Genomic DNA, 23,369 nt, shown 5'->3' with positions numbered 1-23,369 from the left:
CCCATCTCTACCAAAAATGCAAAAACTCAGCCCGGCATGGTGGTGCGCTCCTGTGGTCCCAGCTACTTGGGAGGCTGAGGTGGAAGGATCACTCGAGCCTGGGAGGTAGAGGCTGCAGTGAGCCGAGATCGTGCCACTGCACTCCAGCCTGGGCAACAAAGCCAGACTCCATCTCAAAAAAACAACCAACCAACAGCAACAACAACAACAACAGAAAACCATCCAACACTTAAGTTTGGGCCTCACAAGGATAAGGAGAGTGTAGTTCAACAAGCACAGCTCAGCCCATGCTGTGTTTCTGGGGATGGAGGACACATCATGAAGTCTGGGGCATGGTCCTCACCCAGCAGAACTCATAGGTGGGGCAGACAGACATGTGGAACACAGAATGCCAGGTGTCTTGTCTCTAGGATCAAGCAGTAGTAATGTGAGGTGCAGCCACAGTGGGATTCAAAGTGGAAAGATTCAGAAGCCCGGAAGAAATGGGAAGAGGGCATGCCACTGGGGTTAGAAGGTTTCAGGACAGAAACAGGCAAAAAGGAAGGATGAGCCTGTAGTCGCAGCTACTCAGGAGGCTGGGGCAGGAGGATCACTGGAGCCCAGGAGTCCCAAGGCCAGCCTGAGCAAAACAGCGAGACTCCAGTCTTGAAAGAAAGAAAGAAAGAAAGAAAGAAAGAAAGAAAGAAAGAAAGAAAGAAAGAAAGAAAGAAAGAAAGAAAGAAAGAAAGAAAGAAAGAAAGAAAGAAAGAAAGAAAGAAAGAAAGAAAGAAAGAAAGAAAGAAAGAAAGAAAACAGAAAGGAAGGGGACACATGTGTGCTAGGGACAGAAGAGAGAAAACTGCCTCTACCCAAGCATTCACCCACCCTCACCCACACCTCCCCGCCGAGCGCCCAGAGCTGGGGGTGAAAGAAATGAGGTCCAAATGAGACTGCACAGGAGCTGCCTCCAGGACTTTCACAGACCAGCATTCCAGGCAGATCTACAGCAAGTGCAAGGGCGTGAAAGCACAGAGCGCAGGGGTTGAATAACCTCAAGCCTGTGAAGCTGCAGCTGCAGCTGCAGGTGTTTGGGAAAGGCAGGGCAGGGGGCTGTGAGGAGGCTGGGAGGAGCCAGCACCCAAGGGCTGGTCAACCAAGCTGAGGGTTGAGTTTCCATCCAGCAATGCAGGCCATGGGAGGCTGCAGGAGTGACGCTGTTAGATCCCCTTTATGAGAATAATAATTTTTATAACAACGTGGCTGGAGGACTGGTCAGGAGAGAGACTAGTGTGGGGGCTGTTGCAAAGACTCCAAGAAGAGATGCGACTGTTTGGTGAGTTTAGCCGCTGGATGAAAGGCCGGAAGGATGAGGTCAGCAGCGCACTGACACCGCCACCCAAAGCTTCGGCTGCTGCCGCCCTCATGGAAATTTCCTGGGGGAAGGGAGAGGGCCCTTCCTCGGTGAACACTGGGGCTGCTCTGCGCGAGTTCCTGAGAAGCGGGCAGGTGGCTAGCTCCTCTTCCTTTTCAGCCCTCAGTGCCCATTTTGCCAACAAAAAGGGTGACAGTATAAGAGACGCCTTTAGTGAAGGCAAAGGAAGGGACACTCCCCTCCTTTCCTGCCGACTCTCGCCCTCACTTCTTGAAATCTTTGATCTCCCTTCACCCACTCTGTCACTCTCCTAACACAACCATTTCCAGGGACTATTTCCAAGCCCTTTTCCTCATCCCCGAACCTGCAGTTTTCAGCTGCCCCCAGTTGCCTGACCAGGCTGCCTCGACGGCCCCATTCACAGGCTCCAGCCTCCTCACCGGGCTGGAAGGCGACAACCGCGAAAAGGAGGGTGACTTTCCTCGGCGGGGGCTTCGGGTGACATCACATCCTCCAAATGCGAAATCAGGCTCCAGGCCGGCCGAAGGGCGCAACTTCCCCCCCTCCGCTCCCCACCGGCTCCCGCGCGCCTCCCGTGGCGCCCGAGCTTCGAGCCGAGCCGCGTCCTGGGGAGCGCGTCATGGCCCCACCCGTGACCGCCTTGCTCCTGCCGCTGGTCTTGCTGCTCCGTGAGTTTGCGACCCCCGGAAAGGCAGGGGATGGGGTGGGCGGGGGGCGCGGGACTCGGGGCTCAGCCTCGCTTCCTGCTGCCTGCAGACGCCGCCAGGCCAAACCAGTTCCGAGTGTCGCCGCTGGGTCGGACCTGGAACCTGGGAGAGACGGTGGAGCTGAAGTGCCAGGTGCTGCTGTCCAACCCGACGTCGGGCTGCTCGTGGCTCTTCCAGCCGCGCGGCACCGCCGCCCGCCCCACCTTCCTCCTATACCTCTCCCAAAACAAGCCCAAGGCGGCGGAGGGGCTGGACACCCAGCGGTTCTCGGGCAAGAGGTTGGGGGACACCTTCGTCCTCACCCTACGTGACTTCCGCCAAGAGAACGAGGGCTACTATTTCTGCTCGGCCTTGAGCAACTCCATCATGTACTTCAGCCACTTCGTGCCGGTCTTCCTGCCAGGTCCGGGCGCGGGGTGCGGCACCTCTCCGCGTGGGGCTTGGGGTTCACCTCAACCTGTTTTCCACACACAGGTCCTGCTTTCAAGCCTCTTAGGGCACCTGGAAGAGACTTAGATATTGTTCCCATTTCACAGACACAGCAAACTGAGGCTAACGTGCGGCTGAGTAGGGACTAGGAATAGTGTTTTACGTCCGGCCGATCTGGGCTCGAGTTCGGATGCTTGTGTGGTTTTGGGCAAATGACTTAAATTCTCTACGCCTCCGTTTGTTCGTGGGTAAAATGCGGACAGCAATCAACCCGCGCTCCAGGGTTGCTGGTTGCCCGGGAGAGAGGACAGGTGCAGGGGAGCGGGCTCCTACGCTCGGGCCGGGCGCCGCGTGCGCTTGGCTAAGCCAAGGCCCGAGCACAGGGGTCCGCGCGCATTCCGGGGTACCCATCCCGTCTCCTCTGCCATCCCTTCTCCCAGGAAAACCGGGGGGAGGTGTTCCCGTGGGGAAAGGCGCGCGAGGCTGGGGCCGGGGCGGGGGCGCGTCCATAATCCCAGACTGGCCCCCAACCACGCTCTGTTGCCCCTGCAGCGAAGCCCACCACTACGCCAGCGCCGCGACCACCCACACCGGCGCCCACCACCGCGTCGCAGCCCCTGTCCCTGCGCCCAGAGGCGTGCCGGCCAGCGGCGGGGGGCTCAGGTGAGGCGTGCGGGGGCTCGGGGTGGGGGCGGCACGGACCGCGGGGAGAGCCCATGCCAAGGGGAGCCCTGATACTGTAGGTCAAGGGCTATCCAAGTGGTGGGAAACCGAGTCCTGAGGTGGAGAGACGTGCCTGGGATGGTGGGGCGGTTGAGAGGTCCCGGGCCCGCTCCTAAATGTCGGCGTCTTTGGTGTCGTCAGTGAACACAAGAGGGCTGGACTTCGCCTGTGATATCTACATCTGGGCGCCCTTGGCCGGGGCCTGCGGGGTCCTTCTCCTGTCACTGGTCATCACCCTTTACTGCAACCACAGTAAGTCCCGAGGAATCGCGGCCGGGAGGAGACGGCTCTGCTCCTGCCTTTGGCGCTGCTAGCTCCAGGCGGACCTTGCGGGGTGTGGGGTTGAGATTTCTGGGACTCCCGAGCTGCCCCGCAGGTACAGGCACTTCTTTCCTGGAGATAGAATGCGCGAAAGCCCTTCCCGCTCCTTGCGCTCTCAGAGAGGTTTTGGGAGACAAAGCCCTGTTCCCAGAGCCGCTGCAGCGGGTGTGTTCGGTCAGCGAAGCCCGCAGCGCGCGCACATGTCGGCACACACTACAAACGCCCGCCAGGAGGGGGCCGCTGTGCCCCTGGGTCAAGTGCCCAGGGGGGTTAAGTCAAAACCACGACCAGTTTGAGGTTCATCCTTGGCCCTCTTCCCGCGAACCGCCTACTCTGCTTTGGGTCCCATGCAAGGGAGGTACCGGGTCAGGTCTACAGGCTCCCTGCTTCCGTCCGCGTCTGTAGTTGCAATTTTAAAAAAATGGATGCTTGAGACGAAGGATGGGTAAGAAGCCCTTACCCGGCTCTCAAGAGTTATAATCCTCAAAGAAATAGGGGAAAGGAAGGAGAATTCGTAGGGGCCATTGCCTATTTGCCTCATCCAATTTCAGCCCATGATCGTTCTGAAATGATTTTTTGTAAAACCAAAAAACAGCAGCAGCAACAACAACAACAACAACAAAACAAAACAAAAACACTGTCTTTGGGGACTATTGGTGGATGGGGGCACTCACTTTTTCCCTTCTTTTTCCTTATCCAGGGAACCGAAGACGTGTTTGCAAATGTCCCAGGTGAGTCTCTTGGAACGCTCAGCCTGCTCACCTTGGCCAGCCCTGGGGTGGGCTCCTGGTTTCCCCAGTAGCAAATAGTAACAACTTTTCCCAGAGAGAGGTCATGGCCGTGGAGTCCTGGGGCAGGGAGTCAGGTAGTTTCTGAGCAAAGAGAGGCCAAGGCTGGCATCTGGCCTGCATCCTTGAGAAAAAGTAGGCCCAGGTTAGGCTGGTGTCCACACAGTGTGACTCCAGTAAATCTCCATCTTATTTGGCCTGGCACTTAAAAAAAAAAAAAAATACCTGAGGGATTCCCCCAATTCATCCGAGCTCCTTGGAGGACCTGACCTCCTCTTTATTGTGATTATTCCATCTGGGTTTTGTTGTTTTCTTAAGAAAATCTTTTTTTTTTTTCTACTTGGCTGGTCTAGTTTTTTGAGGGAGAGCCAATCTTTTATCAGCTGAACCAAAAAAATAATGGCTTTGCTTCCTAATTTCTCTGTGTCATGTAGGACCTTGTTTTGCTGTCAAGGACTGGAGTAGAAAAAAGGGGAATGAGATGCAGGGACAATTAGCTCCCTGGCAGCTCAAGTGAGTGCCCCATCCAGTTTCAGCCCATGATCATTCTGAAATGATTAAAACACACACACACACTCATTGTTATAAACCTCCTCTCCACCCGTTGGCTGAGGCATCCCTGTGGTAGCATCTAACAAGTTCCTGCTCTAGTCAGACCTGTGATAGGGGTAATACACCCCATCTCTCTTAATCCTCACAGCAACCTTGCCCCATCTCATGGCTCAGGGATTAGTAAAGTGGCAAAGGCACAATTAAACTCAGATTATCAATAATAATAACCATTTGATGAAAGCCTCTAATGCATGTTACTTGCTTTATAGATAGACTTTTTTAAAGTTTTATAACAACCTTTAAAGTAGTCACGATTACCTGCATTGTACAAATAAGGAAACTGAGGCTTAGAACATTTAGTGATTTGTCCAAGGTCATACTGCCGGGGAGCTGCAACTTCCATCCAAAGCTCAGACACCTTCCCCATGGTTGCAGGCTGAAGTGTTAAGGATAACCGAATATGTACACCAGTTCTATTCAGTAGATGAAATATTTTACATTTTATACCTGGAGTTTGCATTTTATACGCCTTTACATTTTTCTGAGGAAATCCAAATTCAGGACTTTACACATTGTTATTTTTACCAATAAAAATGCAATGAATTTCGGCCGGGCGCGGTGGCTCAAGCCTGTAATCCCAGCACTTTGGGAGGCCGAGACGGGCGGATCACGAGGCCAGGAGATCGAGAGACGATCCCGGCTAACACGGTGAAACCCCGTCTCTACTAAAAAATACAAAAAAAACTAGCCGGGCGAGGTGGCGGGCGCCTGTAGTCCCAGCTACTCGGGAGGCTGAGGCAGGAGAACGGCGTAAACCCGGGAGGCGGAGCTTGCAGTGAGCTGAGATCTGGCCACTGCACTCCAGCCTGGGTGACAGAGCAAGACTCCGTCTCAAAAAAAAAAAAAAAAAAAAAAAAAAAAAAAGCAATGAATTTCCAATGCATATGTTATAGGTGATATGCTAAGGGGATAAAGACTCTTTAAAAATCAGCCGGGTATTGTGGTGCATACCTATAATCCAAGCTACTCAGGAGGCTGAGGCAGGAGAATCTCTTGAACCCAGGAGGCAGAGGTTGCAGTGAGCTGAGATCGTACCACTGCACTCCAGCCTGGGTAACAGCAAGATTCCATCTCAAAAAAAAAAAAAAAAAAAAAAAAGGAGAAAAGTTTTAGCATTTTAATTATTCAGGGTACACTTGGGAACTTTTGTAGGAGAATCATCCCTTTTCCCAAAACTCTGATTTTGAGATGAATAACTGAGAATAAAGTTCTGCCTTAAAATACAAAGCTATACAGATTAAACACATCTGGGGAATTCCAACACCTGAGTTAATATACTCAGTGATGATGGTGGGCCGCTCCGCTTCAACAGAGAGATTTTAGAGGGCTGAGAGTGCAGACATGACACTCATGATGAATTAGCATGTCTACGAGGTGCTAGCCTGGTGCTGAATTCACACTTTTTTTTTCTTTCTTTCTTTTTTTTTTTTTTTTTTGAGATGGCGTCTGGCTCTGTTGCCCAGGCTGGAGTGCAATGGTGTGATCTTGGCTCACTGCAACCTCTGCCTCCTGGGTTCAAGTGATTCTCCTGCCTTAGCCTCCTGAGTAAACTGGGACTACATGCACCCGCCACCACACCCAGCTAATTTTTATATTTTTAATAGAGATGGGGTTTCACCATGTTGACCAGGATGGTCTCGATCTCTTGACCTCGTGATCCGCCCGCCTTGGCCTCCCAAAGTGCTGGGATTACAGGCTTGAGCCACCGCACCCGGCCACTAACACGTTTTTAGCGTAACATCATTTGGCTGATGATGGTGATTTGCTCACATCCTCCTCTCTCCCTGTGATCCTCCAGGGCTGAGAATCAGGTCAGCTAATGACTTTGGTTATCAGTCTCACTCTCACACCTCTGTGGAGACCTTGACAAGGGCTCCAGGAAGCTACACTAACTCCGTTTAATCCTGGCTCAACCACCACCTAGATGTGTGACCTTGGGCAAGTTTAACTTCTCAAGCTCAGCGCCCACCCTTAAGGCTGCGGTGAGGATTACATGAGATGCCGCAAGTAAGGCATTTAGCAGGGGTGCTGTGCTGAGGTCATTCAGCCAATCCCATGCTGGTGCCCCAGGAGCAGGTTCTCAGACTTTTCAAAGGCTGGGGGATTGGGAGGCTGGACATGGCTGGATGGAAGCTGCACTGATGGGGTTCTCGCTACAATGATGGTCGCTTTCCTTTCTTTCAGGCCTGTGGTCAAATCGGGAGGCAAGCCCAGCCTTTCGGACAGATACGTCTAACCCTGTGCGACAGCCACTACGTTACTTCAAACTGAGATCCTTCCTTTTGAGGGAGCAAGTCCTTCCCTTTCGTTTTTTCCAGTCTTCCTCCCTATGTATTCATTCTCATGATTATTATTTTAGTGGGGGTGGGGTGGGAAAGATTACTTTTTCTTTCTGTGTTTGACGGGAAACAAAACTAGGTAAAATCTACAGTACACCGCAAGGGTCACAATACTGTTGTGCACACATCGGGGTAGGGTGTGGAAAGGGGCAAGTCAGAGCTACCCGCAGAGTTCTCAGAATCATGCTGACAGAGCTGGAGGCACCTGTGCTATCTCAACCTCTTCCCCACCCATTTTACAAAGCGGGAGGCTAAAGCCCAGAGACAGCTTGATCAAAGGCACACAGCGAGTCAGGGTTGGAGCAGTAGCTGGAGGGACCTTATCTCCCAGCTCAGGGCTCTTTCCTCCACACCATTCAGGTCTTTCTTTCCAAGGACCCTGTCTCAGGGCGAGTTGCTTGAGTCTCCAACTGCAAGGGAACAAGTACTTCTTGATACCTGGGATATTGTGCCCAGAGTCTCGAGGAGGTAATGAACTCTGCCTTTGGCAGAGTTATATAATGTATAGTTATATAATGTAAACATCAGACTCTTTTTAATATAATCAAGTCTAAAATTCTGTAGACCTAAAATAAAATGAAGGGGTGAGCTTAACCCTTGAAATCTATAGTTATATAATGTAAACATCAGACTCTTTTTTTTAATATAATCAAGTCTAAAATTCTGTAGACCTAAAATAAAATGAAGCGGTGAGCTTAACCCTTGAAATCTAATCCCTCTGTCTCTAAAGAAAATCTCTGTGAAACCTGTACATGGAGGCGGAATTGCTCTCCCAGCCCTTGCATTGCAGAGGGGCCGCTGAAAGAGGAGAGGCCACTCCTTTACAAATAGAATTTGAGCATCAGTGAGGTTAAACTAAGGCCCTCTTGAATCTCTGAATTTGAGATACAAACATGCTCCTGGGATCACTAATGACTTTTTATACTTTGTCAAGACAATTGTTGGAGAGCCGCTCGCACAGCCCTGGCCTCTGCTCAACTAGCAGATACGGGGATGAGGCAGACCTGACTCTCTTAAGGAGGCTGAGAGCCCAAACTGCTGTCCCAAACACGCGCTTCCTTGCATACAGTATGGTACAAGCAATGCCTGCCCACTGGAGAGAAAAAACTTAAGTAGATAAGGAAGTAAGAACCACTCATAATTCTTCACCTTAGAAATAATCTGTTAATATGGTATACTTTCTTCCTGATTATTTTCTATGCATACGTGTAAAATATGTCTTTCTTTTTAAAATGGGATTGTACTATGTTGTTATAAGTGGCTTTAATGAATAAACATTTGTAGTATCCTCTTTAATGGATAAATAGCATCCTATTTTGGTTGTGCCATCATTTATTTAACTATTACCTGGTATTTAGTTGTTTCCAAACTTTTCCTACTATAACACTACTAAAATGTTGCATATATCTTTGTTTCTTTAGGATAAAGACCTAAAATTATTGAATCAGTCCTCACCTTCACCTGAGCCTGCCATTTTCACATCAATCAAAATAGATTAGCTTCATCCTGCATCACCCTTCTTCCTTTTGTTCTTTCTTGGTAACAGATGAGACGATGCTCCTTTCATGATACATCACAAAGTCGTCTTGTTGTTCAGGTAAAATATACGTACTGAAAATTGCTTAAGTTGTAAATGTACAGCTCAATGACATCATAAAGCAAACACACCCATGTAATCAGCCCTCCAGAAGTCTGTTGTAAGTTTTAAAACCAAGATACTTTTAGAGAACAGAAAGCAAGAGTGGCTTTCCGTTCCCTAAGTGAAGTAGCCTGTGTCTGTTAAAGCAGAAGAGAAAGCTGAGATATTACCCATGAGACAAATTCCCCATGTCGCTCCTCCCTGAGCCCAGCTGATCAGAGCCAGGAGGTGCCCGGCATACTGAGGGCCCAGTCAGGGCAGGTGCCAGGTTTTGAGGCCTCCTGTGGAAGCAGGGCCTGGGCTCTAGGCTATCTCCGGATTCTCTGGGGAAGGATGAGCATCTCACAACACGTCGCTCCCCTTCTCATGGGAGAAACTTGTGAAGTTGACCCCGGAGCACCAATGAATGTCAAAGAATCTGTGCCAGGGCAAAAACAGGAAAAGGGCATTTCTGCCACAATCAGCATTTCCTCTTCAACCTTGAGCTCAAAGTTGGTGGTGGTGAGTGGTGGAGGGGCCACGCTTCGGAGGCTCCGGAAAGGGCCAAATACTTACTATTTTTTATACCCTCAAAACAACCAGGATTTCACTTGCCACAAGTAAAATGGTAAACAATAATTTGGACATTAAAAATATCAATATAGGAACATCCATTCATTAGAGCTGGCCCTCTGGACCGGGAAGAAAACAGAAAACAAATCTGCAAGCCATGCAGGCCTAAAGCACGCTCATGGTGGGCTGTGAATTCAGGCTTAGGAATCACTGACAACCACAGACCTCCAACCTGTTCATTCTACACATGCAGAAGGAGCACCCACAGTTCAGAGCTGCCAGCCTCCGGTGCAACAATGTTTCATTTGCCAATTGCTAGCCTGAGACATTGGTTCTACAAACCCTCTTACCATGTATGTGGAAGATGCCCATAACAGGTTTTTTTTTTGACCCTGAAAAACACAAAGGAGAGAAGTGACTCCTCTGTTATGCTGTAAACTTGGTATCAGCTGCTGGAATCCAGCCTCAGTGTAGTTCATTTAACATTCATTCATTTAATAAAAACATATCCTATTCGTGGAAGAGAAAAGCCAGAGAGAAATCTGTCATTTTCCTTCTCCAGCTTTCAGTTGGTTTTAAGAGAGCCCACTCTACCTTAGAAAATTCCCCATGAATCTTTATCCAAGTGGGTTGGGGAGAAATCTCCCTTTTCTGTCAGCCAGAAGCTGCCCCCATTCCTGTCCTGGGTCTGTGTGCAAATACTTCTCTGCACACAATTTTATAAATACCTGGGGGCAGCCCCACTTAAGCTGCTCCTAAAAGCAGGGTTGAGCAGCATTTCTCCACCAAAGGGAACTAAAAGAGGCCTCAGTAGCATAGTGGTTAAATGCAGAGGCTCCAAACCAGCCTCCTAACACCGGGCACAGCGGCTCAGGTCTGTAATCCCAGCACTTTGGGAGGCCACAACAGGCAGATCGACCGAGTCCAAGAGTTCGAGACCAGCCTGGGAAACATGGTGAAACCCCATCTCTACAAAAAATACAAAAAAATTAGCCAGGTATGGTGGTGCACACCTGTCGTCTCAGCTACTCAGGAGGATCTCTTGAGCCCAGACGTTTGAGGCTTCAGTGAGCCAAGACTGTGCCACCGCACTTCAGCCGGCGCGATGGAGCACAACCGTCTCAAACAAAACCAAAATAAACCAGCCTCCTGGCTCTGCTACTTATTAACTATGAGTTCTCTGGCAAGCGACTTAATGTCTTGATCCCTCAGTTTCCCCACTTATAAAATGGAACTAATAATAGTCCCTACCTTGAAGTACATGAGTTTATACATGTTTTCTCAGTTGCCTAGAACAGCTCATGGAACATGGTAAGCAAATAATAAATATATGCTGAAAAAATGAACTTGCACTGAATTTTTCTAAACCGGTGTCGTATTGATTATACTCTGAATGCAGCTACTTGAGTCTGATTCTTCTCATTTCTATTCTTTCCCCAAAAGGGTAAACAGTAGCCCTTTCTGATCGATATATATGTTATTACATATACCCCAGGATCTCAGCACCCAGTGCACGGCAGGGCAACATCTCAGGAAACCTCCGTCCCAGATAGACTCAGCCCCTGACAGCACTGTGTCATTTGACATTCCCCTCAGCCTTGAATCCTGAGTGCCACCACCTGACTTCTGCTGTTGATGGCTGTGGCCATTCATTCCACAAGGGAGCTCTGTCATCCTCTGGGCAGCTGAGGAAGGGCAGAGGAGGAAAAGAAGTGTGCTGTACCATTTTGCCATCTCGGCACCTACTGAAGGCCCCTCCATCCCTTCAGACACATCTCACTTCTGAGTGCCAGTTACTATTTCCCCCTTTTCTGTTCCCCCTTAGCTGACCATGGTCTGCAAATGTCATTTATGTTTTATTGACTTAATAAAACTACGAGTTTATTCAACATTCACCATAGGTCAGTATCTCATTTAGGTCTCATCGAAACTATGATATAGGAACTACTATCATTCTACTTTGCAGTTGAGGAAGCAAAAGTGTAGGAAGTTTCTATCACTTGCCCAAGACCACACAATTAGAATCTGAAAAGGTGGTAATGCGGCCACCTAAAAGACCACATTTCCCAGACAACCCTGCAGCCATACACAGTGAGTAAGTTGCCACATGGGACTTTCAGGAAGGCCTCCTAGAGGGGCTCTCTCAACGGGGAAGTTCGCTCTTTCCCCACCCACTTTCCTCTTCCTTCCTGCCTAGAACACAGCTAGGATTAGACAAGGGTAAATTTGAGGTCGTATGTTAAGGCCATGGAGCAGAAAGGAGTCTGGGACCCTGATGGTCATGAAGCCACCATACAAACCCCATGCTACCTACTCCACACCTGCCACTAAGCCTAGTCCTAACAGCACAACCTAGGAAGGACAGAGGCCCTCAGCCCCACATTTCCTGAGTCATCCTTGAAAGTTTTCAAGACAATTTAATAATTTCCCGTGAAATTCCTCTTTAGGGCAGATTAGCTCACTAATCCGAAATATCTGAAATAACTAAAGGCAACATAGTCTTGTACTTAAGAATGAAAGAAAACCTAAAATGCTTTTCTAATCTGTTCTGAAGGGGAGAGCTTAGTCTTGAATGCTGAGGACATGTCTTCTAAGAAATATTTTTACTTCAGAGGGGAAATGACACACCAGAATCCTTCATTTGAATGGATCCAACACTTGCGTGGTGGCTAAACGTCCTATTTATTTACTGTTTATTTATTTATTTATTTATTTTGAGACAGAGTCTTGCTCTGTTGCCCAGGCTGGAGTGCAGTAGCCCAATTTCAGCTCACTGCAACGTCCACCTCCCGGGTTCATGCAATTCTCCTGCCTCAGTCCCAGTCCCAAGTAGCTGGGACTACAGGTGCACACCACTGTGCCCAGCTAAGTTTTGTATTTTTCAGTAGAGATAGGGTTTCGCCATGTTGGCCAGGCTAGTCTCGAACTCCTGACTTCAAGTGATCCCCCTACCTCAGCCTCCCAAAGTGCTGGGATTACAGGCATGAGCCACCATGACCAGCCACTAAATGTCTTTAAAGAGAGTAAAAAGGCCAGCCCCAAGTGGAATTTGGGAGAATTTTACACAACTCACACAGTGTAGGAGCCCGATATAGAGACTGGCAAAGTTAGAAATTCACCCTTCTAGAAAACATAGATAATAGAGAGAAGTGGGAATACAGTTAAAATGCTAGAGCAAGGAAGCCCACTATCACTTGAGACAAGAACCTAATACTGCTTCTCTAAATAATGGGAGGTTCAGAGCACTGTGTGAGGAGCACATTGCCTTCCTGTATTTCCTTCATGACCTTGATTCTCACTTAGAGAACAAGTCTGCCTGGTTCACCACTCTATCCGAGACCTCCAAGAGTACCCGAGACCAATACTCAATAAATACTCACATTGACCTTAATTACCTACTGTCCTCCCTGGCTCTGGCCTTGTCCCCTCCCCAACTACCCTTCTTCCCATTATAGCTAGAGTGGGCCTTAAAAACACAAAACGATTACAGCTCTCCTTTCTTTTCCAGCACCCTCTTGTTATTAACCTCATTACAGGACCTTGGCTCTACTTTTCTGTATTTTCCAGCAGATTGTAGGCTTTCATCTCAGTGCCCAGCAGAGTGGAATTTTAAAAATCTGTTAGATGAGTGACTGCTAAGACGTCATACCACATGCTAAAATACATGTCTTTTTATTAAAGGATTCTACATGCCAATGTTTAGCATGAAGCACTTTGTACTTTTCTAAGCTGAAAGGAAGTATAGCTAAATAAATGCAACATTGCCTGACACACGCGAGCTCAGTAATTAGTAGTTCTGGATTATACAAGCCTTCTAACATTGAGATGTATTGCCACATTTGCTAGCATAGAAGGCTCACACAAGGATACGAAATACCCTACTGCTACAAGGAAAGTGTTTTTTGTTGCTGTTGTTTTTAAGTACTTTCTATCATAGATATATTGACAGATTTCAAAGAAGTATGGTGGATAAGTGGACCACTGCATCACTGTCCCATCACGCAAGGTTTTAAAAGCTGGCTCATAAATAGCAACACTTTTACACTGTTGGTTCAACCATTGTGGAAAACAGTATGACGATTCCTCAAGGATCTAGAACTAGAAATACCATATGACCCAGCCATCCCATTACTGGGTATATACCCAAAGGATTATAAATCATGCTGCTATAAAGAAAGACACATGCACACATATGTTTATTGCGGCACTATTCACAATAGCAAAGACTTGGAATCAACCCAAATGTCCATCAGTGACAGACTGGATTAAGAAAATGTGGCACATACACACCATGGAATACTATGCAGCCATAAAAAAGGATGAGTTCGTGTCCTTTGTAGGAACATGGATGCAGCTGGAAACCATCATTCTGAGCAAACTATCGCAAGAACAGAAAACCAAACACCGCATGTTCTCACTCATAGGTGGGAATTGAACAATGAGATCACTTGGACTCTGGAAGGGGAACATCACACACCAGGGCCTATTATGGGGAGGAGGGAGCGGGGAGGGATGGCACTGGGAGTTATACCTGATGTAAATGACGAGTTGATGGGTGCTGACGAGTTAATGGGTGCAGCACACCAACATGGCACAAGTATACATATGTAACAAACCTGCATGTTGTGCACACGTACCCTAGAACTTAAAGTATAATATACTTTATAAAAAAAAAGTATACTTTATTAAAAACCAAAAACAACAACAAAAAAACTGCCTCATTAGCAGGTCACGAAATCAAATTAGTCTTGGGGAGCATTAAAAATAAAATAGCACATCACACATTTGTAGCACTATTGTTTTGTAAAATGTTTCAGAATTCTAAATTTTGTGTACACAGGGTTATGTGGTTAAGCTTCTTACTGGATGCTAAGGAAAAAGGAAAGTTAAGAAAGGCTGTCTTCTGCTGGGATATTGTTTATTATCAAGTTTCTCTGCTGGGGGGTGAGAAGCATCAAGCTGTTTTGTTTAAAGATGCATTTTTAGTCCTTATTTTGTCATTACCAAAATTGTTTTTCATCTTTGATGCTCACCTTCCCTGTTTTGGTGGAGGGGGTAGAAAATGAATGCATTTTACCATACTGCAAATACAGCACTCCCTCAATTACCTAGATGCTTAAAGAAACACTGATTTTTTCAATAACTAGAGTTCAAAGCACACTAAATATAAATTTTCTTGATGGCTAACAGATTTGCCCTTAGTCCTCAAGGGAAATTCTGTTCAGTAGGTGTGATCTTGACCCGCCACATTTGAGAGGGAGGATACTTCCTGAAACAGGAAGCATCCAGGACACTCCTTGTAAGGGAAGCCCGTTTTCTCATGACCATGCCGATTTTGGTTCAGCAGGGTTGAGCTGAGGCCTGAGATTCTGCATTTCTCACAGGCTCCCAGGTGATGCTGATGCTGCTGGTCCATGGACCACACTTTTTGAGTCCTGAGGAGCCCAAATGCTGGAGGGAAAGGTGGTGAGAGCTTGGACTGGCCTGCCAGGCCTCTTCTTCTATTACCTGGGCCACTAGCTCCAACCTGACTCGGTGGGACCACAAGGGTTTCCATAGGTAAGAAACATCCTAAAATCTCAGGTAACACCATTTCTCTTAAAAAATATACAAAAGCAGTACAGATAAATGCTTGGTCTCTACAACCTTGGCCTGCCATAGAAGACAAGGCAATTCAGTTTCTGGTCTTCCCTGGTAATGCTGACAGCACAAGTTCCAGTCCCTCCAGCAGCCTGTTCATCGAGCTGTTTCCGGGCTCCACTTTACCAGCCATGCACTCACTGCCACTCTGGTCAGTACATAGGGCAGGGTCCCCACTGTGCACAGGAGGGGCTAGAGGGGGCAGAAGCTTGGAAACATTAAAACAATTTCCTACTCAGAAACTCGGGACTCAGCCGGGCGCAGTGGCTCACGCCTGTAATCCCAGCACTTTGGGAGGCTGAGGTGGGCAGATCACTTCAGGGTCAAAAGTTCGAGACCAGCCTGGCAAACATGGTGAAACACCGTCTCTACTAAAAATAAAATAAAAAAAAATTAGATGGCACATGCCTGTAATCCCAGCTACCCGGGAGGCTGAGGCATGAGAATTGCTTGAACCCAAGAGGTGGAGGTTGCAGTGAGCCGAGATTGGGCTACTGCACTCCAGCTCAGGCAACAGAGTGAGAGTCTGTCTCAAAACAACAACAACAACAAACAACTCGGGACAGTGCCCAGTCACCTTCTCTTCTCACTGTTGGTGGCACAGAAACAGAGTAAGATGGGGACAGATACTTTCTTAAATTCTTGACATGCAGACCCTTAGCAAATGCAGACTGCAATTTTCTCTTCTCGCAATCAGCACCTCCCTACTCCCTCCCTCATACCTTTGTCACCTGGCACATTCATACAGACCGGTTCCACAAAATACTTTTTCAATGTGCATTTCTTTAATTTTTAAAAATATACACAGGAGAAGTCATGTGTTTTACATAGGAATACACACATTAACAAAGCATTTCTTATAGTTTTCCAAAATTCTATCAGTCTGATATTTATAAATTAAATATATCAGAATTCTTAAAAGTTAAAATGAATTCCCTGAAACTACTGGATATGCTAGACTTTTTCCAAAATCAAATGAACAGAGGATATGGATGTGGTTTGTGTTAAATAAGGTTTATTGTTAGCTTTATTGCCTATAGTCTATAAGATGGAACTTTATTGTGCCTTTGCAAACAGGATACATTTCTTAAAAAATTGATCAAAATTTTCCATACATATAGCTCTATATGATAGATTACAGTGCAACACTATTCTCGTTACATAATTATAGAAATACTATAGAACCCAAGAGCACGGGGTAAGCAAAATAAATACAATCCTGAGCCATCTGAACAAGATGATTTAATGAATCCTTTAGTGTAAGTTTAGAAAACACAGAGAAGGAAAAAAATACATGCATACTGCAGTCATGAGCAAAATACATCAAACACCTGTTCCTTGCCAGGCGCAGGTGGGGGCAATGGTGAATTTCAGACACATGCACACTCACTCACGCTCCCATTTTCTGCTTCCCTCCCAGTCCCAACACATTCATTCCCGCCCCTTCCCCAAAAAAAGATCAGGCACTAAATCATAGTGAACCCCACAACTGCCTTGCTGAAGGTTAAGTGACTGCTACAAGAAGAGTGTATGTAGGTCTTCACCCATAACATGAAACAAAGCAAGTGCTGTAAGCCAATTCCAGCTGCTTCTTCCTCTTTGGAAGTAAATGAAGCATATGCCCACAGCTTGAAACTGTAGCAGAAATGTCTTGAAAACAAAATTTTGTTCCTCTTGCTATGTCTTGAAGTAAAATCAACAGTGGAAAATTCATCCGAAAACTAACTGCCTCATCTGCTATTAAAATACATTTGCCATTCTATTTTTGGTATCTATTCAATTATAGTTCATTAAGAACAGTCCATGAAGCTTGTACCTGCTTATGGTAAACATCAGTGTACCACACAAAACCTGCCACAGCTAGACAGGCTTACGAAAACACCAAACCTTCTATGTGTCCCTTGCTAACATTCCCTCAAGACCACAGCATTCTAGTGTTACCAGAGATCAAGTACGTATAGTTAAGTGATGAAAGAAAGGTATTTGGTTTGTGTCGTCACCTTATACATCCTAGTGATGAAACTAACCAAACTATGCCTCCATGCCTTCCCTGAAAATCACCTGAGTCGGCTGACTAAACAGACTGAGCAGCGTGGCTGTCAGTCCACTTTATCAGAGGTTGAGCTGGAAAACCAGAGGGCTAATATAGTCTACCAGCAGCTTGTCTTGTGCGGATAACCAAGAGTTCTTGGCTGTTGCAGTATCCACTGTCCCAAAGGCTAAGCCACTGAGGTGGAAATCGATCACAGCATAAAGAAGACTGAACTGAAACTGCATAACCTGTGGGACTACCTGGAGAGGACAAAAAGAGGATCCTCATTTCCCACAAAACGTGGTGTGGGTTTTAGTGTCTCTGTATACATTAGCTGCTACAGAAAAGTTAAGATTTACTTCATAACTTTATTTTCAATTAAATGCTCACACACTCAAAAAATACACACTCTATGAATATGAGGTGGCTCTTTTCTTCAAAATTTTTAAAATAAAGAGGCACCAATACCCGTTCATTTATGTATTAGAAGTCTCATATAATCACCAATAAAACAGAAATAGCATCTGTGATGATCACACAATGGAGGAAAAAGATCAAGAGACAATCTTAGCCACTGTAAAACTGTACTTGAACACTCAGATGCTCTGGCTAAGTCAGAATTTAAAGATTTGCTAAAAAGGTTTTATTGGTTTAGCATAGTCCCATGGCCTTTGACTGTAACTGATATGTGGAAACGGTTTCCAAGGAAATTTAAGAAACCATTCTGAAATTCTGTCTTTCATGTACATTATAATTAAATGTGACTGTTATAAACGTTGCCTCTATCATATTACCTTTTGTAAAGTAGAGATAAAGAGACAAAAAGCATCCTCCTGGACTGCTGACGTGCAGAAAGTATCAGCGATGATAGGGTCGTGACAGCATTTATGGAGTTTCTAGGGTAGGGAGGGCAGAATGCTGTACCTCAGCATCTTTGGTTAAGGTCTGGCCTCTTTAAATCCACTTCTCCCTCACATTTAGTCTCTCATGAATTTTAAGTCCATGCACTTAAAGGCAAGATATAATTTCCATGTAATATGTCAGATTCGTAAGTTTCAGAATTTTAGTCCTCACCCTGCCCAGTGGGAGTACACGGACCTTACACAGAAAGCTGCAGAGTCCAATGCTTCAGTTAAAGCATGTTCTTTTTAAAGTTGTCTTGAGCTGCACAAAAAACTGTCAACAGTTTTTTGGCTCCCAGCACTGGGAGAGGGATAAAGCTGAGCTCTGGCTTTTGTCCTTAAAAGTGGCCCAAGCCGACTATATCAAGTGCCTGGTCATCAAACACATTTACCACCAGCCTTCAGAGTACATCTGTCTTGTTCAAACCTTACGTGAAACCTAAATGTTGTGTAGGTGTTTGGGGTGGAAAGATGAGAATAAGCTAAACTTGGCCTAAGGAGAAAAAGGGTAAAACATAAAAACAAAAAAACAACACTCTAGGTTTTAATTCAAAGGCAAAAAAATATACATAATAAACTGGTTTACACCCTTGGTCAGACTGTTGCCTGGAATTCTCTACCTTGTCTTTCACAGTCCAAAGAGTTTGTCTCTGTTCTCTTCCTTCACTGCTTTAGTAACGAGAGGGGGAACTTCAAAGAGGACTCCAACAGTGAAGCAGAATCATGGGGCAAAAGTCGCTATGGGGCCAGACTGAGGTTGGACCAGACAAGCACTCCGAGCCGGGCCAATCGCAACCGCTGGCGAACCCGCACAGTGCGGAGTAGCCATCCACATAGGCCTGGCCACACGGCACTCAAGCAGAGCTTTTCCACAGTACTCTCTCCCTTCACAAACCAACCCCAGCTCTCCCAGGTAAACATTTCAGAAAAAAACATCCAGGTTGGTGTACTACTGTAAAACGCTGCCAGTTTCTAAGTAACTTAGCACCAAATCTGTGATTCCCCCTCCCTCGAACCAAGTCCATCTGTAGTTTAAAATGTGAAGAGCCACATTTCTTTTTGCTTCTGTGTTTTCTTTTTTTCTTTTTCTTTGAAAGTATTCCTATTGATGTTCACTCCATGTCAGATGAAATAAAGTCGCAAAATATTTGGTGATTTCCATGTAACATTCTCATACTGAAGTCACTTCATGGGTTTCAGTCAGAATTATGTCCACAGAAGTCTTTTCCATGTAGTTCATCATACAGAGAGACTCTTACACATGGCTATTTTTGGACAGTGCATTAAATGAAGATACCTCACAAGAGAAAAGATCATTATCTGTATCCATTAGAATAATATACAGATTCACAGTCAATGAGATGATACACTTTGCAGAAGAGAGGCATCAAACATTATACTATTCAAACACAAAAACAGCAATAAACATTCTGCACTACAGAAAATTTGCTAGCTTCTAACTTTAAGGATTTAAAGTGATGGGTCTGGTAACTGCATTTTAGAACTGGAACATGCTGCTTTCCTTCCAGATACACAATGTTTGATGCTGGTGCACATATATAATACACACATGCACAACACTGTGTCTGCAATGATACAATAGGGCTACCAAGACCAAGAGAGCAAATATCAACTTAAGAACACTTCTAACTTTAGAATTTCATTTTATTAAACATACTTTTAAAACAAGCACCTCTTGGCAATAAAAGCAAAAACAAACAAACAAACAAAAAACCAAAACCAACCAAACAATAGTACTCCTTCCACTCTATGCTAACGGAAGACTTCTCACACCAGCCGGTTAAACAATGAAATTCTTAAACACGCAGCCTGCTGGGGCTGCATGCAGAGCTAAAATGCAGGTGTGCTGACTTCTTGGAGCTGGAGCAGAGGAAAACATCAAAAAGCAAATCTGGAATCTATCACAGCTTTCTTTCTTAAGCAAATAAAAATGCAAATTAGTTTCATAACCACAATTCAATTTATCAAACTTTTTCTGAAGAATTTTCATTTACTTATGTATACATAACAGGAAATAAAACTTTTTCACAAACACTCTCAAGGCTTACGATTATCAAGAAAATGACAAAAGTAAAAGCAGTGAAATATTAAACACATGGTGGGGAGGTCAATTTCTGTTTCTGCTCTTAAAAAGTAAAAAAATCACCATATAATTAAGTACAAAAACCTGCATTGAATGACAACTGCTGGTGTATTTACTTGATCAGAAATGAAGACCAAGAATATAATAAAGCCCTATGATAATATTCACCGGGAGCACTCCCCTCAGTGTGTGTACACTAACAGGTTGGCAAAGTTTCTGGAGCATTAGCTTATAGAAACACAGGAGTCCTTGGTTAGCTGCATTATATGGAACGTTCTCTTCTGAAATGCGCCCACGACTCAGTTTCACTTACAAATTGCAAACTAAAGTTATCTCTTCAGAAAAATATCTGTTTGGCATCTCCTGGACTTTGTTCCATTGGACAGTAGGGACATTTTAATCTAAAGACAAAGAAGAAAACACTGAGTGAAGGAGCAGACTCAGTACTATGCATTCAATTTTTATCTTGTTATACAGTATCTTTAACAATCACACACACATATAAGAACACACAAAAACAACAAGTCTGTTTGTATTTTGCTTTAAGGATGAATTACGCTTTCCCTTAATATAACCACGAAGATTTGAAGGGTCACAAATACATACCACCCATGCCAGATCCTAAACGGAAAGCCTTTTCTTCATTGAAAATTGTTTCTTAAACAAAACAAAGATAACTTTTCTGGATATCATTTTTGGGGTTTTGAAAATAAATTCAATTTCTCCTTCCCAAAGGTTTAGCTTGCATCAGTCTTTAAATGAATTTCAAATGTACTGGTCACACAATCCATTCAAGGGCAGCAAATCTGATGGCAGCTTTACAAGCCCACACCAAGAACGGCCCACATGCCTCACAGTGGCACATGAAATCAGTACAGCCTGAACTAAGATCAACAATTTTGGCTGGGCATGGTATCTCACACCTGGGAGGCTGAGGTGGGTGGATCGCTTGAGCTCAGGAGTTTGAGACCAGCCTGAGCAACATGGCGAAACCCTGTCTCTACTAAAAATACAAAAATCATCCAAGCGTGGTGGTGTGCACCTGTAATTCTAGCTACTCAGGAAGCTGAGGAATGAAAATTGCTTGAACCCGGGAGGCAGTGGTTGCAGTGAGCTAAGACTGCACCACTGCACTCCAGCCGGAGTGATGGAGTGAGACTCAATCTCAAAAAAAAAAAAAAAAAAAAAAAAAAAAGCTGGGCTCACTATCTAAAATAAATTACAAATGCATATATCCTTTGAACCAGTAATTTCAATTCTAGGAATTTATGTATCAGGTATATAATTCACTTAGCACTGTATTTTTTTGTTTTGTTTTTTTTGAGATGGAATCTTGCTCTGTTGCCCAGGCTGGAGTGCAGTGGCGCGTTCTCGGCTCACTGCAAGCTCCGCCTCCTGGGTTCACGCCCTTCTCCCACCTCAGCCTCCTGAGTAACTGGGACTACAGGTGCCCGCCACCACACCTGGCTAATTTTTTGTTTTTGTATTTTTAGTAGAGACGGGATTTCAGCGTGTTAGCCAGGAATGGTCTCAATCTCCTGACCTCATGATCCACCTGTCTCAGCCTCCCACAGTGCTGGGATTACAGACATGAGCCACCATGCCCGTCGCCTTCACTTAGCACTGTTTAGAGAAACAAATGTTCATCAACAGGGAACTGGCTACCCCATCATATTTCTATACACTAGAATATACTGCAGCTTTAACAAAAAAATAATGAGGGCTGTTTCTGCAGTATAGAGAAAGATCTCCAAGACACATCACTAAGTGAAAACAGCAAAGTATAGAACATTTTTTAGTATGCAACTCCATTTGTATAAAAAAGGGGAAAATCTATCACCTACCCCAAAAATTAAAGACATGCTTATAAATCTAATCACCAAATCCACAGATAAATTAAAAATACTCAAATCAGATACCACCCACTTTGCCAAATGAGTAGTTAAGAAATTTATTTAGTTCTAAATCTAGCTACATTTTTTTAATCCTCATCACTTCTTATCCTCCTACCAAGTTCCAAAACAAAATTTATTTACTAACATTTTTAAAAAGTCATACACTTACTTGCTACCATTAAACATTTTATTCAGGGCATCTCTTGATATAATATGACCACAGACCAATTTCATGGGTGGATTGTTATCTGTCGTTTGCTGACGAAGAATGGGGCAGGCAAATATAGAGTGATACCAGCACTTTTTACCAAGGTCCACTTCAATCTGTTAGAAAAAAAAAGTAAAAAAGCTGAAGTCATATTTCACAAAATCATCCACATGGTAATATATACTGTGCAGCAAAGAGCATTGATCATATCTATTCGCCTGAATGTAACTTTCTATAGCACTCTTCTAACTCAGATGAACAGTCTTAGTGATTCAAAGCGATAAATTAGCCTTCAAGATTATTTTCAAGAAAGCTGACAAAGTGTAAAAACAAGTCTGACAAAAAACAATGACCAGATCACCACCTCTAAGGGGCAGATCACCACCTCTAATGGCTTTACTGGCTTGACACACAGTCTTTAGGTGAATTCAGATTTCAGTCTGCTCTTAGTGCATGTCAGAGATGCTTACAACATAAACGGGAAACTGCCAGATGCCAGGCACCTGCCTCCACAAAACAAGTGAAGGCTCAAGTTCTTTTCACTTGTTCAAGTTAGTGGCAGTGGAGCAGGAGTGCTGCTTGTGTCCTGACCACACTCAAGACCAGGACTGCACCTGTGCCTTTAATCAGAAAAGATCTTTGAGAAGCTGGGGCAACCAACTGACAGGGTTACCCGCTGGAAGAACAAGGTAACTGCAAATAAACCTGTGTACAGGTGTGGTATAAAAGGGGCAAAAAACTAAATGCGTATGTCAGCTTTTCAGGGTCTGTGACACAATCATGACAGGAATGACAATTCCAGCCCAGAGTCTTAGTGCCTGTCAGAGACCTGGTGGAAACACACATACAATGACCTTCGCCACTCCACATCATAAGTGCACCATGGCAGCCACAATCTGAGTGCCTACCATGTGTCCCATCTTGTTCTAAGCATGCTTATGCAGCCTTCAGCAGCCCCATAAAGAGAAAGCTGGTCCTTGTCTTAGAGATGAATACACTACTGCTTAGAGAAGTTCTAGAGTTGGCAAGTGATTGTGCTGATGTTTAAAACCATGGTCCTTTCTAGGAGAGCAGTAGAAATACAGTACTAGAGGCCCGCTGATGAC

At 45.3% G+C, this 23,369-nt stretch overlaps 2 protein-coding genes across 3 annotated transcripts in view; one reads left to right on the top strand and one right to left on the bottom strand.

Annotated features, from left to right (window-relative positions):
• Positions 1 to 828: 828 nt before the first annotated feature.
• On the top strand, positions 829 to 8,582 carry LOC105496016 (CD8 subunit alpha). 2 transcript variants are annotated; one of them, XM_011766038.3, is made up of 7 exons: positions 829 to 1,312; positions 1,776 to 2,040; positions 2,129 to 2,482; positions 3,061 to 3,171; positions 3,373 to 3,483; positions 4,253 to 4,283; positions 7,137 to 8,582. In XM_011766038.3, the coding sequence occupies exons 2-7, from the start codon at positions 1,869 to 1,871 to the stop codon at positions 7,186 to 7,188; spliced, it is 831 nt and encodes a 276-aa protein (XP_011764340.2). In that variant the 5' UTR covers positions 829 to 1,312; positions 1,776 to 1,868; the 3' UTR covers positions 7,189 to 8,582. The 2 variants fall into 2 exon arrangements, with proteins under 2 accessions (XP_011764340.2, XP_011764341.2); XM_011766039.3 differs by lacking the exon at positions 1,776 to 2,040.
• An 8,212-nt stretch (positions 8,583 to 16,794) lies between these two features.
• The window catches only part of LOC105496015 (required for meiotic nuclear division 5 homolog A), a 60,706-nt gene continuing 54,131 nt past the window's right edge, over positions 16,795 to 23,369 (bottom strand). Inside the window, exons 8-9 of the mRNA XM_011766036.3 lie at positions 22,225 to 22,379; positions 16,795 to 20,561 (exon numbers count right to left, since the gene is read on the bottom strand). Coding sequence (XP_011764338.1) covers positions 20,498 to 20,561; positions 22,225 to 22,379 — 219 coding nt within the window. The 3' untranslated portion in view covers positions 16,795 to 20,497. The remainder of the gene's footprint in view (positions 20,562 to 22,224; positions 22,380 to 23,369) is intronic.

This window comes from Macaca nemestrina, chromosome 13, assembly GCF_043159975.1.
Source record: "Macaca nemestrina isolate mMacNem1 chromosome 13, mMacNem.hap1, whole genome shotgun sequence".
In the NCBI taxonomy this organism is placed as follows: domain Eukaryota; kingdom Metazoa; phylum Chordata; class Mammalia; order Primates; family Cercopithecidae; genus Macaca; species Macaca nemestrina.
Note: the sequence above shows the minus strand (reverse complement) of the source record. Positions and strands in the feature narration are given on the sequence as shown.